The 12,801-nt window shown below is 41.1% G+C and overlaps 1 protein-coding gene across 5 annotated transcripts in view; it reads right to left on the minus strand.

The window, feature by feature from the left end:
• Positions 1-1,775: 1,775 nt before the first annotated feature.
• The window catches only part of PIP5K1B (phosphatidylinositol-4-phosphate 5-kinase type 1 beta), a 299,006-nt gene continuing 287,980 nt past the window's right edge, over positions 1,776-12,801 (minus strand). For all 5 annotated transcript variants that reach the window (XM_072838944.1, XM_072838954.1, XM_072838961.1 and 2 more), the window contains one exon: positions 1,776-2,512. In XM_072838944.1, coding sequence (XP_072695045.1) covers positions 2,510-2,512 — 3 coding nt within the window. In that variant the 3' untranslated portion in view covers positions 1,776-2,509. The remainder of the gene's footprint in view (positions 2,513-12,801) is intronic.

The raw sequence follows: 12,801 nt of genomic DNA on the forward strand, positions 1-12,801 counted from the left end.
CTGACTAGGCCAGCCAGGCGCCTCTAAGTTTGCTTCTTATAGTCCCATTTCCCCCAGTCCCCTATCTTCTCTTGGTGTATCTGTCTCGGAGAATTTCCTGAGAAATTTTGTGATCCTTGGTTGGCTGCTCATGAAGAGTGGGGACTAAATGCTACTAGCACTGGTGGTAGGGGAAGGCTTACAGCTGAAATTCATTGTAGGGTGCCCTGGGTGAGTCAATTACTGGGGAATCTCCAATGTTTTCATCTTTAAACTTTCTCCCTTGGTAAGGTAACTATATTTTAGTGATCTAAAAAGCAACAGTTTTGAGAGTAAAAGAATGTACTGTTGTTAGGCCTGAGTGTAGGCATAAACTCTAAGACTCTCCTAGGTGAATTAGAGGATGGTCATCTACTTCCTGATAATATTTCTTGTGAAAAATTCTTTCATGTCTGGTATAGGTGCTAGAAGCCAAATTTGTCTGCAGGTAGGAGCTGTGTGGAGGAAGGGGTCTAGAAGGTCTCCTCATTCATTATATCCTTAAATTGGAATCTATCCAAATGCTCGTCAGCAGTTGAGCAGAAAACTATGGAATATTTATGCAATGGAATACTACTCAGCAGTGAAAAATAATGAGCTTTTACTACACACAGTGAAATGAATAAATCTTATGTAGTGTTGAACAATAACAAAAAGCTAGATAAAGAGTATGTACTATAGAATTCCACTTATATGAAGTACAAGAACTGGCAAAACTAATCCGTGATGACAGAAATCATAAGTTACTCGTAGGGCACTGATGGAGAGGCATCAATCCCACTAGGGTACATAAAAAAGTCTACTGAGGGGTAGATTTAAAATTGGAAAGAGAAAGAGTGGGATTCCAGCTAGGTAGACCCCTGTGGTGAGAGTATTTGTTAGCATCTATGAATACTAGGGCAAGAGTGGCAAAGAATCCTCGGTAGGCTATTTCATAAGAATTCCCTGTTGAAATTCCAACCCAGGACAGATTGTCAGCACCAACTATATGGGCAAAATTACTACTTACACTGAGTAACCCTGGCTCTAGGTTACATTTACAAAAGTTAATACCATGTTTGCTTATAAGAATCTGCTTGTTTGAACTTGAAGTATTTTACACTGAGCATCTTAATCAGTAATGTCTTTCTGTGGTCTTGGACATATTACTTTCTAATGATTTTCTTTCCTCATTATATGATTAGGCAGCCTTTGAAGCCTTTGCTGTTTGAGACACTAATGAGATTGTGTAGATTTAAGCAGTAACTGATTAAAATATTCACTGCCCCTTTCTGCTGAGTTAATTCCTTGGTGAGAAGTATACTTCCCACTCCTCTGACATCTATCCTGTCAATGTCATTTCCTTTGGCTGGTGAAACATGAGCAGAAGTTCTGTAAGCCACATCTAGGCAGAAGATTTAAGAGTTCGCATTGCCAGTTTCCACTATCATTTTTTTTTTTTTCCTGCTATACAAAGGGCATGTCCTAGACAAGGGCTGCTCTGGATTCCCTATGAAGAGATTTGGGGATTGTTTGTTACCACAGCATAACATAGCGAAAGCTGACTAATACACCAGGATATTTAGGAAAGTCTCTCAAGTTGAGTAGAATCTGCTACTGCATCTTCTTAGGGTACAGAGAATTTTCTCTCCATCTCTCATGAGAGTCAGTTTATTTAGGATCCCTGAATATCTAAAAATGGAGAAGTATCAAGTTTCTCTTTAATTAATCAAAGAAACGTAAAGACCATTAATTGTGGAATTAATGTACTATCACAATTGAGAACAAAATATTTTATTTCTCTCAATAAAACTATAGTTTACAATAGTATTTACTAAATAAATTATATAATTTCTCTTTTACAAGCAATAAACTAAATCACAAATATTTCAAAGACAATGTATGTACACGACATAAGGCCTTTTATAAATAGCTTTGCTTTTCTCAATTCACTAGTAAACAGTGAAAAAATCTTTATAGAAGCTAGTTTTCTATAAAGTATATGCAGACCTATTACACTGATCTTTATATGAAACCAATTTAAACTTTTAAAGACATGGGCTATGATTATAATTTTGCAAAAAAAGAGCAGAATTTATACTTTACCATTTTTAATGGATGAATTTTTAAAAAATAAGCAGATTACATATGTTGCTTATGTATAATCATTGGATGCATGCAAAACGAAATAATGCAAATGTCAATAGGAAAATAGCATTTCCAAGTCCAAAATGGTGATTGGCAATGGTATAGAAAGCAGCTTAAATATAGCTCATGCAGTTCTTCACAGTTGAGCAAGCAACAGCAAATGATAGAATAGTGTGGTATTTTTCCCATCACATCTGCTGATCAGCCTATGGGCCACGGCTCCCCTGACACCTTGCAAACTCCTAAGTCCAGTTGATTATTACTCTGTGTGCAGTGGGGGTCAGCCAAGTTCCTCTGGGTAATTCTGAAGTGGAGAAACTTCTTATCCACAACTGTATTCATGTTTCATGGTCACCATTTTCACTCACTGGGGAGAGAGGGGAAAAAAAGAAAGAAAGCAGCCGTAAGACTAAGTTTTGGCATTGATTTATAACTGCTCCTCACGAATGGGAACACAGATTCATTACTTCTCCTGATGCCTTGTACCTGGGAAATGTGCACATAGAAGTGGGTGGTGCATCGGGCTTGGGGTTTCTCTGCCATGATTAGCATAGCACTGGCTTCTCTAGTGGACCTACAGCCCGTAATTACACCAAGGTGTATTGAGTTCCTCCACCATCACAGTGCTGCACTAGGGCTCAGAAGGAAGGGATCCCTGGGTGGCGCAGCGGTTTGGCGCCTGCCTTTGGCCCAGGGCGCGATCCTGGAGACCCGGGATCGAGTCCCACGTCCAGCTCCCGGTGCATGGAGCCTGCTTCTCCCTCTGCCTGTGTCTCTGCCTCTCTCTCTCTCTCTGTGACTATCATAAGTAAATAAAAATTAAAAAAAAGAAGGAAGCAGTGCTGGCTGAGGCACACTCCTGACCTCAAGGGCACAGGGCTTTGGGCATGTGCTGTGGCGTAGCAGGCCTGAAGTCAATCAGAACCACCTGAACATCACCTTGAACTTATGAATGTTGTGTTCATTTTCAAACACTGTCCTTGTGACAGGGGAGTAAAACATATATCCAGCCAATATACATTTTTTAAAGATTTATTTTAGAGAGATCACAAGAGCATGAGAGGGAGAAGGAGAGAGAATTCCAATTAGACTCCACGCTGAGTTCGGAGCCAGATGTGGGGCTCGATCCCAGGACCCTGAGATGACTACCTAAGCTGAAACCAAGAGTTGGATGCTCAATCGACTGAGCCACCCAGGCTGCCACTGCAAATATATATATATATTTTAAGTTTATTTACTTATAATCTCTACACTTAATGTGGGGCTTGAACTTATGACCCCGAGATCAAGAGTCACCTGCTTTTCTGACTGAGCCAGCCAGGTGCCCCTGTCCAGCAAATATTTAACCTAAAATGGTAACCATTTAAGGTTAGAGACCGCTAATTCAATTTGTGACCGAACTACATATGGGGAAGGCAGTACGGTGTTCAGTTTTAGAGGCAGACACGATGGACTAAATATTGATTTCCTAATTATTCCAGCTAGAGGATGCTAGGCAAATTACTTAACTTTCTTTATACCTTGTTTTATCTGTAAAATGGGAGTGATGAATGCTACTTTATAGGGCAGTTTTAAGAGATAAACTTTGGGGAAATACAGTGTGTGTGTATATATGTGAGTGTGGGTATACACACATACACTGTATACACAAACTATATATGTATCATTTTGTGCCAGGCAGGTGAAAGTGTCCTTACAATAATAGTTGGGAAGGTTGGAGCTGGAATCATAGAGATTGTGTGGCCCAACACATTCATTTGGAGGCTGAAAAAGTGAATTAAAAAGTTTGAGATGATTGAAAATTATTAAGAGACTATGTCAAAGATTCTATTTAAACATGAGTATTTGGGCAGCCCGGGTGGCTCAGCAGTTTAGTGCCGCCTTCAGCCCAGGGCCTGATCCTGGAGACCTGGGATTGAGTCCCACGTCGGGCTCCCTGCAGGGAGCCTGCTTCTCCCTCTGCCTGTGTCTCTGCCTCTCCCTCTGTGTGTCTCTCATGAATAAATAAATAAAATCTTAAAAATAAAAATGAGTATTTTATCATGTAATTTAAGCTTAATGAAAGTTGTAATTTTTATTAGTTTCCACTTTGTTTCTTATTAATCTAAGTCAGGAAGCTTTACCTGCTTAAATGTACAATTTCTCAAACTGCCACTCAAATCACCTTTCAGAAATAGCTCAAGTGTTCAGTGTCCTGAGCTGTAGCAGCAAAGCAGAAGCTGCTCACGTTCTCAGGACGGATGTCTGCAAAGTGGACTTGATTCAGGCTCAGTCTGATAACTCTGTGTGGTGCATATCAATCAGAGACATAAAATCCACATAAAGTGATATGGTTCTACCAATCAGCTTTATGAATCCTCCTTGCTTTTTTGTTTTTTAAAAATTTTATTTTAGGGACACCTGGGTGTCTCAGTGGTTGAGCATCTGCCTTCGGCTCAGGGCGTGATCCCAGGGTCCTGGGATCGAGTCCCACATTGGGCTCCCTGCAGGGAGCCTGCTTCTCCCCTCTGCCTGTGTCTCTGCCTCTCTGTGTCACTCATAAATAAATAAATAAAATATTTAAAAAATATTTTAGAGAGAAAGTGTGAGCATGGGGTGGGGGTGCCGAGGGAGAGGGGGAGAAGAGAGACTTAGGCTGTGCCAAGCGCAGAGCCCCATGTGCGGTTCAATCTCATAACCATGAGATCACAACTTGAGCTGAAACCAAGAATCAGATACTCAACCGACTGTACCACCCAGGCGGCCTGAATCCTGCTTTCTTAAAAACCAAAACTGAAAGGTGATGGTTCTGTTCTGTTGTCTAGATCACAGGTGGAGGTCTGTGTCTGGGTTCGAATGCTAAACTTGGACAAGACCATGACCCAAGTAGATCCATGCCTGAGGTGACCCACCAGCTTTGGGCTCCAAACCCAAGACCCCATGAAAATGGTTGGAAACCTGGGTGTTTTGGTCTAGAGATGGGGCATAAAAGTTGTCTTCCAATATCTGAAGGCTGGCTATGGGGAAGGAAGAGTTGGGTTTAGTCCTAGGACACGTGTCCTCAACAATTATGGCACAGATGGCCATGATTCTGGGGGTGGGATTAGAGTATCAGAATGTGTGAAGTCAGAAGAGCAGCAAAAGCTTCACCCCTCCTAGTCTTTTTCCATCAGGCACCCTGAGCCACATGTCCTACTCCAGGCACATGAGTCCAGTTTCTTATCTGCTGAGACCAATGGGTAACATTAAATGGCTCTAAGACAAGAACTGGAACATATACATGAAAGTTCAGCTGCAACCTGAAAGTTTTTGCTTGCTTGCCTCCTTCCTCCTTCTCCCCCACCCCTTTCTTTGATTTTATTTATTTATTAGAGACAGAGAGGCAGAGACATAGGCAGAGGGAGAAGCAGGCTCCCCGCAGAGAGCCTGATGTGGGACTTGATCCCAGGACCCCGGGATCACACCCTGAGCCACCCAGGCACCCCGTGGAAGTGTTTCCCAACCAGAGTAAAGAAAGTAGTCAGTGAAGGAGGGGTGGTTGCTGTCACTGAGGGCTGATGCTGACCAGCTTCTGGATGGAGCTGAGGCAGGAGACCCAGCATCCAGAACATGTACCATATATGGTGGCCAGTTGAGGGGACTTGGGCAGTCATGGTGGGCTGTGTCAGTGTCTATTTCAACCACAGGACTTTATTAAATACCGTTGAAAAATTTATATCCCCAAATAACTCAGAATATTGTAAATACTCTCTATATAAATTATTACAAAAAAAGTAACATTTGGGTGTTTCTCAAGATTGGTTAAATTTATAATTTGGTAAAAAAACCAAAGGAGGCTTTACATAATAAAACATACCCTCCTTAGTATTAAAAATAATGAATCATTTCAATATCTGGTCATAAAAAATCTTTTATATTCACACTTTGTAACTTTTTTTTTTTTTTAACTGAGGATGTTGTAGAAGTTTCTATAAACTTATATTAACATCCACTCTCACCTCCAGGGTACAGGAATGTCTAAGTAGGGTAAGAACTGCCAACACTCTATCCATGTTATAATGTAATCCTGGGATGACATGACTGGTTACATGAAAGTGTCTGTTTTGTGCTAATTTATAACTATGATAAAATGAGGTGGCCTGACAGGTCTTTAAGTCTGTGTGGAATCTGAAAGCACAGTGTCTCCCTGCCTGGCCGCACTGAGAAGTCTGCAGAAAGCAATTTTATTATCCCCTTATTTAGTAGAAGGCTTGCTATAATTTTCCTTCAAATTATAACCCTCAAGTACTGTATCACCCACCACCTGAGAGACCAAAGCACCAGCCGACTCTCCTTCAGGAAACTGATAAGCCCTTGACCCGATTCTTCACAATGTGGCACGCATGCAAGTCCCTCCAACTCCCAACACCAAGATGGACTTCACGGTATTACTGCCCCAAAGAGTAGCAACTTCTGAGGTGACCTGGGATTCAATCACCCCGGCCTTGTGGCTTTAGAAGCAGAAATGGGAACTGGTGCTTTGGCAAGAGAACTCAGCCAGATCTCAGAGAAGGGATGCCGGAGGGTCGTTTGAGCTGTCGCCATCCGAAGTGCTGTGTGTAGGCATGCACACGGTCATCTGTCACGCCAATGCCAGGGTGTCTGCCTGGGCATGTGGTGCTTTGAAAATACACGATATTTTATTTTTAAAATTTTATTCATGAGAGACACACAGAGGGGCAGACACACAGGCAGAGGGAGAAGCAGACCCCCTGCAGGGAGCCCAATGCAGGACTCGATCCCAGGACCCCGGGATCACACCCTGGGCCGAAGGCAGGTGCTCAACCGCTGAGCCACCCAGGTGCCCCAATAAATGATACTTTAAATTCTGAGACCTGAAGGTACAGGTGTGATAGTAGCTGGTATGAAAAGTAAAAGACTATTTAGGTACAGACAGCCCCCAACTTAGGATAGTTTCACTTAGGATTTTTCGACTTTGATGGTGTGAAAGTGGTAAGCGTTCCATAGAAGCTCTACTTCAAATTTTGATTTTTCCTTGGGTCAGCACTATGTGGTCTGATCCTCTCTTAGGATGCTGGGCAGTGGCAGGAAGCCACCTTCCGGTTAGCCTCGTGATCACGGTACATGTAAAACCTACAGCTGTTCTGCTTTTCACTTTTAGTACAAATTTTAATAGTATTTGTCCTACTTCTGTGAAAAATGCTGTTGGTGTTTTTATAGGGATTGCACTGAACTTGTAGATTGCTTTGGGTAGTATGAACATTTTAGCAATATTTTTCCAATCCATGAGCATGGACTGTACTTCCATTTGTGTCATCTTCAATTTCTCTTATCAGTGTTATATAGTTTGCAGAGTACAGATCTTTTACTCCTTAAATTTATTCCTAGGTATTTTATTAATTGTGCAATTATAAATAGTTATTAATTTCTCTTTGTGCTTTGTTATTAGTGTCTAGAAACTCAACTGATTTCTATGTGTTAATTTTGTGTCCTGCAACTTCACTGACATCACTTATTAGTTCTCATAGTTCTTTTGGTGGAGTCTTTAGTGTTTTCTGTGTATAGTATCATCTGCAAATAGTGACAGTTTTATTTATTTCTTAACAATTTGGATGCCTTTAATTTCTTGTCTGATTACTGTGGCTACAATCTCCAGTACCATGCTGAATAAAACTGGCCAGAGTGGACTTCCTTGTCCTTTGCTAATGTTAGAGGAAAAGCTCTTGGTTTTTCACTGTCGAGTAGGATGCTGGCTGTGGGTTTCTCCTATATGGCTTTTATTCTGTTGAGGTATGTTCTCTCTAAAATGAATTTTTAATTAAGAATAATGTTGAATTTTGTGAAATGCTTTTTTTTCTGCATCTACTGAGATATGATTTTTATCCTTTGTTAATGTCGTGGATCATGTTGATTTTATAAATCAAACCATCCTTGTATTCCAGGAATAAATCCCACCTGATCATGGTGAATGATCCTTTAATGATCCTTGGATGTGGTTTGTTAATATTTTGTTGAAGATATTTACATGTATGTTAATCACAAATAATGGCCTATAGTTTTCTTTTTTTGTAGTATCTTTCTCGTTTTGTTATCAGGGTAATGCTGGCCATGCAGAATGTATTTAAAAGCTTTCCTTCCTTGTCTTTTTTTTTTTTTTTTTTTTGAATAGTTTGAGGAGAGTAAGTATTACCTTTTCTTAAAATGTTTGGTAAATTTGCCTATGAAGCCATCTGATCCTGCATTTTTGTTTATTTTATTTTATTTTTTTAATTTGGTTTCATTGCTGGTAATCAGTCTGTTCAGATTTTCTACTACTTTCCTGATTCAGTTTTGCAAGATTGTTTCTAAAAATCTGTTTGTTTCTTCCAGGTTATCCAATTTGTTGGCATATAATTTTTCATCAGTTTTATCTTCTCAAAGAACCAGCTCTTGGATTCATCTTTTCTTTTGTGTTTTTAGTCTCTCATTTATTTCTGCTTTGTTCATTTTTTTCTTCCTTCTAACCTTGGGCTTGGTTTGTTCTTTTTTCTAGTTCCTTTAGGTATAAGGTTAGATTAGTTTTTTAAAACATTTTAATTTTTTTCTTAAGAAAGGTTTGTATCAGTATAAATTTTCCTCTTAAAAATGCTTTAGCTGTGTCCCAAAGATTTTGGACTGTTGTTTAGTTTCTTTTGTTTCCATGTATTTTTCTGATTTCTTTGTTGACCCATTGGTTATTTAGTAGCATGGTGTTTAGCCTCCATGTTTGTTTTTTTCCCCATTTCTTCCCCTTTTGATTCATAACTACTTTCATCTTTTTTTTTTAACTACTTTCATCTTATTGGAAAAGATGCATGATAGGATTTCACTCTTTTTATTTATTTTATTTTTTATTTTTATTTTTTTAAGATTTTACTTATTTATTCGAAAGAGGCAGAGGCACAGGCAGAGGGAGAAGCAGGCTCCATGCAGGGAGCCTGATGTGGGACTCAATCCCAGGTCTCCAGGATCAGGCCCTGGGCTGAAGGTGGTGCTGAGCCACCCCGGCTGCCCGATTTCAGTCTTTTTAAATTTATTGAGACTGATTTTGTGGCCTACCATGTGATATGTCCTGGAGAATGTTCCATGTGCATTTGAAAAGAATGTGTATTCAGTTGGTTTTATGTGGAAAGTTCCATATATATATTAGGTCCATCTGGTCTAGTATGTGTGGTTTTTAAAAAAGATTTTATTTATTTGAGAGAGAGAGCGAGAGAGAGAGCAAGCAAGCGTGTGCACAAGCAAGCATGAACCAGGCGAGGGAAAAGCAAATTCCTTGCTGAGCAGGGAGCTTAATGCAGGCTCAACATGCAGCTCGATCTCAGGACACTGAGATCATGACCTGAGCTAAAGGCAGATACTTAATGGACTGAGCTATCCAGAAGCCCCAAAGTCTAATGTGTTGTTTAAAGACACTGTTTTCACACTGATTTTCTGCTTGGGTAATCTATCCATTGATATAAGTGTGTGTGTGGGGGGTGTTAAAGTCCCCTACTATTAATGTATTACTGTAATTTCTCCTATATGTTAATATTTGCTTTATATACCTAGGTATTCCAATGTTGGGTGCATAGATACTTACAATTGTTACATTATTTTGTCAGATTAATCCATATATATATATAATTTTTTTTTTTTTATGATAGTCACAGAGAAAGAGGCAAAGACATAGGCAGAGGGAGAAACAGGCTTCATGCACCAGGAGCCCAATGTGGGACTCGATCCTGGGTCTCCAGGATCGCACTCTGGGCCAAAGGCAGGTGCTAAACCGCTGAGCCACCCAGGGATCCCCTAAATTTTTTTTTTTTGAGAGAGCATGTGTGAGCACGGGGAGGGGCAGAAGGAGAGAAGGAATCCAAGCAGACTCCCCACTGAGTGCAGAGCCCAATATGGGACTCGATTTCACCACCCTGAGATCATGACCTAAGCTGAAATCAAGAGTCCAATGCTCAACTGACTGAGCCACCCAGGTGTCCCTACAGTCTTTCTTTTTAAAGTCTATTTTCTTTAAGTATTGCTATCTTGGCTCTCCCCCACCCCCCACTTGCATCTGCATGGAACATAATTTTCCCATCCCTTTGCTTTCAGTCTACATGTATCTTTAGGTCTGAAGTGAGTGTTTTGTGGGCAGCATCTAGATGGGTCTTGATTCTTCATGCATTCTGCTAGATCATGTTTTTTGATTAAATCATCTAAATGCTCCAGAGTAATTATTGATAGGTATGTACTTAGTTAAGTGTCTTAACTTACATTTTATTTTTTTAATTTTTTATTTATTTATGATAGTCACACAGAGAGAGAGAGAGAGAGAGAGAGAGAGAGGCAGAGACACAGGCAGAGGGAGAAGCAGGCTCCATGCACCGGGAGCCCGACGTGGGATTCGATCCCGGGTCTCCAGGATCGCGCCCTGGGCCAAAGGCAGGCGCCAAACTGCTGCGCCACCCAGGGATCCCTTAACTTATATTTTAAAAACGTATTTAGTCAATAAAATTTTGTAAGAGTTGGAATGTGGTGGCCCCATTCTAGGCAGAGCTTCATAACTGTCAGGTTGGTCAATATGAACATTACTCAATAAGTGGTCCATGAAGTCCCCAAGTTCTGTGAGCCCTTGGGGTGATGTGCTTTTTTAACTACATCTACCTTAGGTATAGGCCAGGGGCCCCATGGAAGTAGGATCTTTCCCTGCATGGTATTCAAATGCATCTTCATTTTGGTTTCAGATTGAAATTCTCATCTACTATTCATGAGAGGAAGGCATTGATTTTTCTTTTCTTTCCAGGTTAACATAGATAACAATCTTTCCCTATTCCCTTTTTCTACACTAAGCCCCCATTTCTATCAGCAATTTCTGAATTCTGTTTACCTCAGCCCTGCTCTGTTTCCTTTTATTTCATTCATTCATTCATGAGACACACACACACACACACACACACAGAGGCAGAGACACAGAGGGAGAAGCAGGCTCAAAGCAGGGAGCCTGATGCAGAACTCAATCCCGGGACTCCAGGATTATGCCCTGGGCTAAAGGCAGGCACTAAACCACTGAGCCACCCAGGGATCCCCTCCTTTTTATTATTTATTCTCCTCCTTCTGGCTGATGGTCCTTCTGTAGCCATGAGAGGACAGCAACTAGTCCTGCCTCATTGTACTCATTGTAGCCCAAACACACAGCATCACTACATACATACCATAAAGGTTTCACCATGCCTCATCCTAACCTCATCTCCTTGACTCTGGAGTCCTCTCCATTTCTCCATCTCTCAATCTGGGTTCACCAGATTGATTTCTCAGAACTCTGAATTTCAAACACAAAACAGCCACAGTAGGACTCTGGGGGAGGTTTGAGTCTTTTTTCTTTTTTAGCTAACGCTCTATATTTACATTTTACTGTATTCCTATCTACCTCATGCTGGGAGTTACATCACAAGGCACAATCACTTGAAGATCGATTGGAGGGGGGATTTTTCTTAGACTAGTAGCTGCAGGAATACAAAAGCTCACCATTTTCTTGGAAGTGAAATGAATGTTTGGGCTACTGCTACAGAAATGAGGACACAGCACATGAATAGGTCAAATCACACACTGCTATGGCATTTCATAGATAGAAGGAACCTTAGAGAAGCTAGGATCCAAACTGCCTACCTTGACACTTAGGGAAAAAAAAAATAGAGGTGAAAAACCAGGACTGTAGGTGTTTAACCAAGAACCAAGGACAGTGTGTGAAATCTGGAATGTCCTTGAAGTGTATATCGAGTTTGGATGAGAACTACCATGTTGTGCCCAATCTGGCAGGATGTCTGTTGAAATCTGAGGTGTTGGAAGCCCAGGGAGTGCCAGGCCTCCTGCCAACCATTAAATGCCCTATCAAAGAGTCCCATACCAACCAGCAGATAGATGACAGGCATACTTTGGAGATGTTGTGGGTTGGTTCCAGATTACCACAATGAGGTGAATATTGAAACAGTCAGATGAATGTTCTGGTTTTGCATGCCTATAAAAGTTATGTTTACACTACACTTAGTCTGTTAAGTGTGCAACAGGACTATGTCTAAAGAACAATGAACATACCTTAACTAAAAAATATGCAATTGATGGGATGCCTGGGTGGCTCAGTGGTTTAGTGCCTGTCTTTAGCCCAGGGTATGATCCTGGAGTCCCCGGATTGAGTCCCACATCGGGCTCCCTGCATGGAGCCTGTTTCTCCCTCTGCCTGTGTCTCTGCCTCTCTCTCTGTGTCTCTCTCATGAATAAATAAATAGCATCTTAAAATATATTAAAAAAATACATGATTGCTAAGAAAATGCCAACCATCCATCATCTTAACTTTTTATTTATTTATTTATTTATGATAGTCACTCAGAGAGAGAGAGAGAGAGAGAGGCAGAGACACAGGCAGAGGGAGAAGCAGGCTCCATGCACCGGGAGCCCGACGTGGGATTCGATCCTGGGTCTCCAGGATCGCGCCCTGGGCCAAAGGCAGGCGCCAAACCGCTGCGCCACTCAGGGATCCCCATCATCTTAACTTTCAGCGAATTGTAATCTCTTTGCTGGTGGAGGGTCTTGCCTTGATGTTGATGGCTGCTGACTGATCAGGCTGGCTGTGGCAATTTCTTAAAACAGGACAACAATAAAGTTTGTTGCACTGATAGGCTCTTCCTT

Source organism: Canis lupus, chromosome 1 (assembly GCF_048164855.1).
Source record: "Canis lupus baileyi chromosome 1, mCanLup2.hap1, whole genome shotgun sequence".
Classification (NCBI taxonomy): domain Eukaryota; kingdom Metazoa; phylum Chordata; class Mammalia; order Carnivora; family Canidae; genus Canis; species Canis lupus.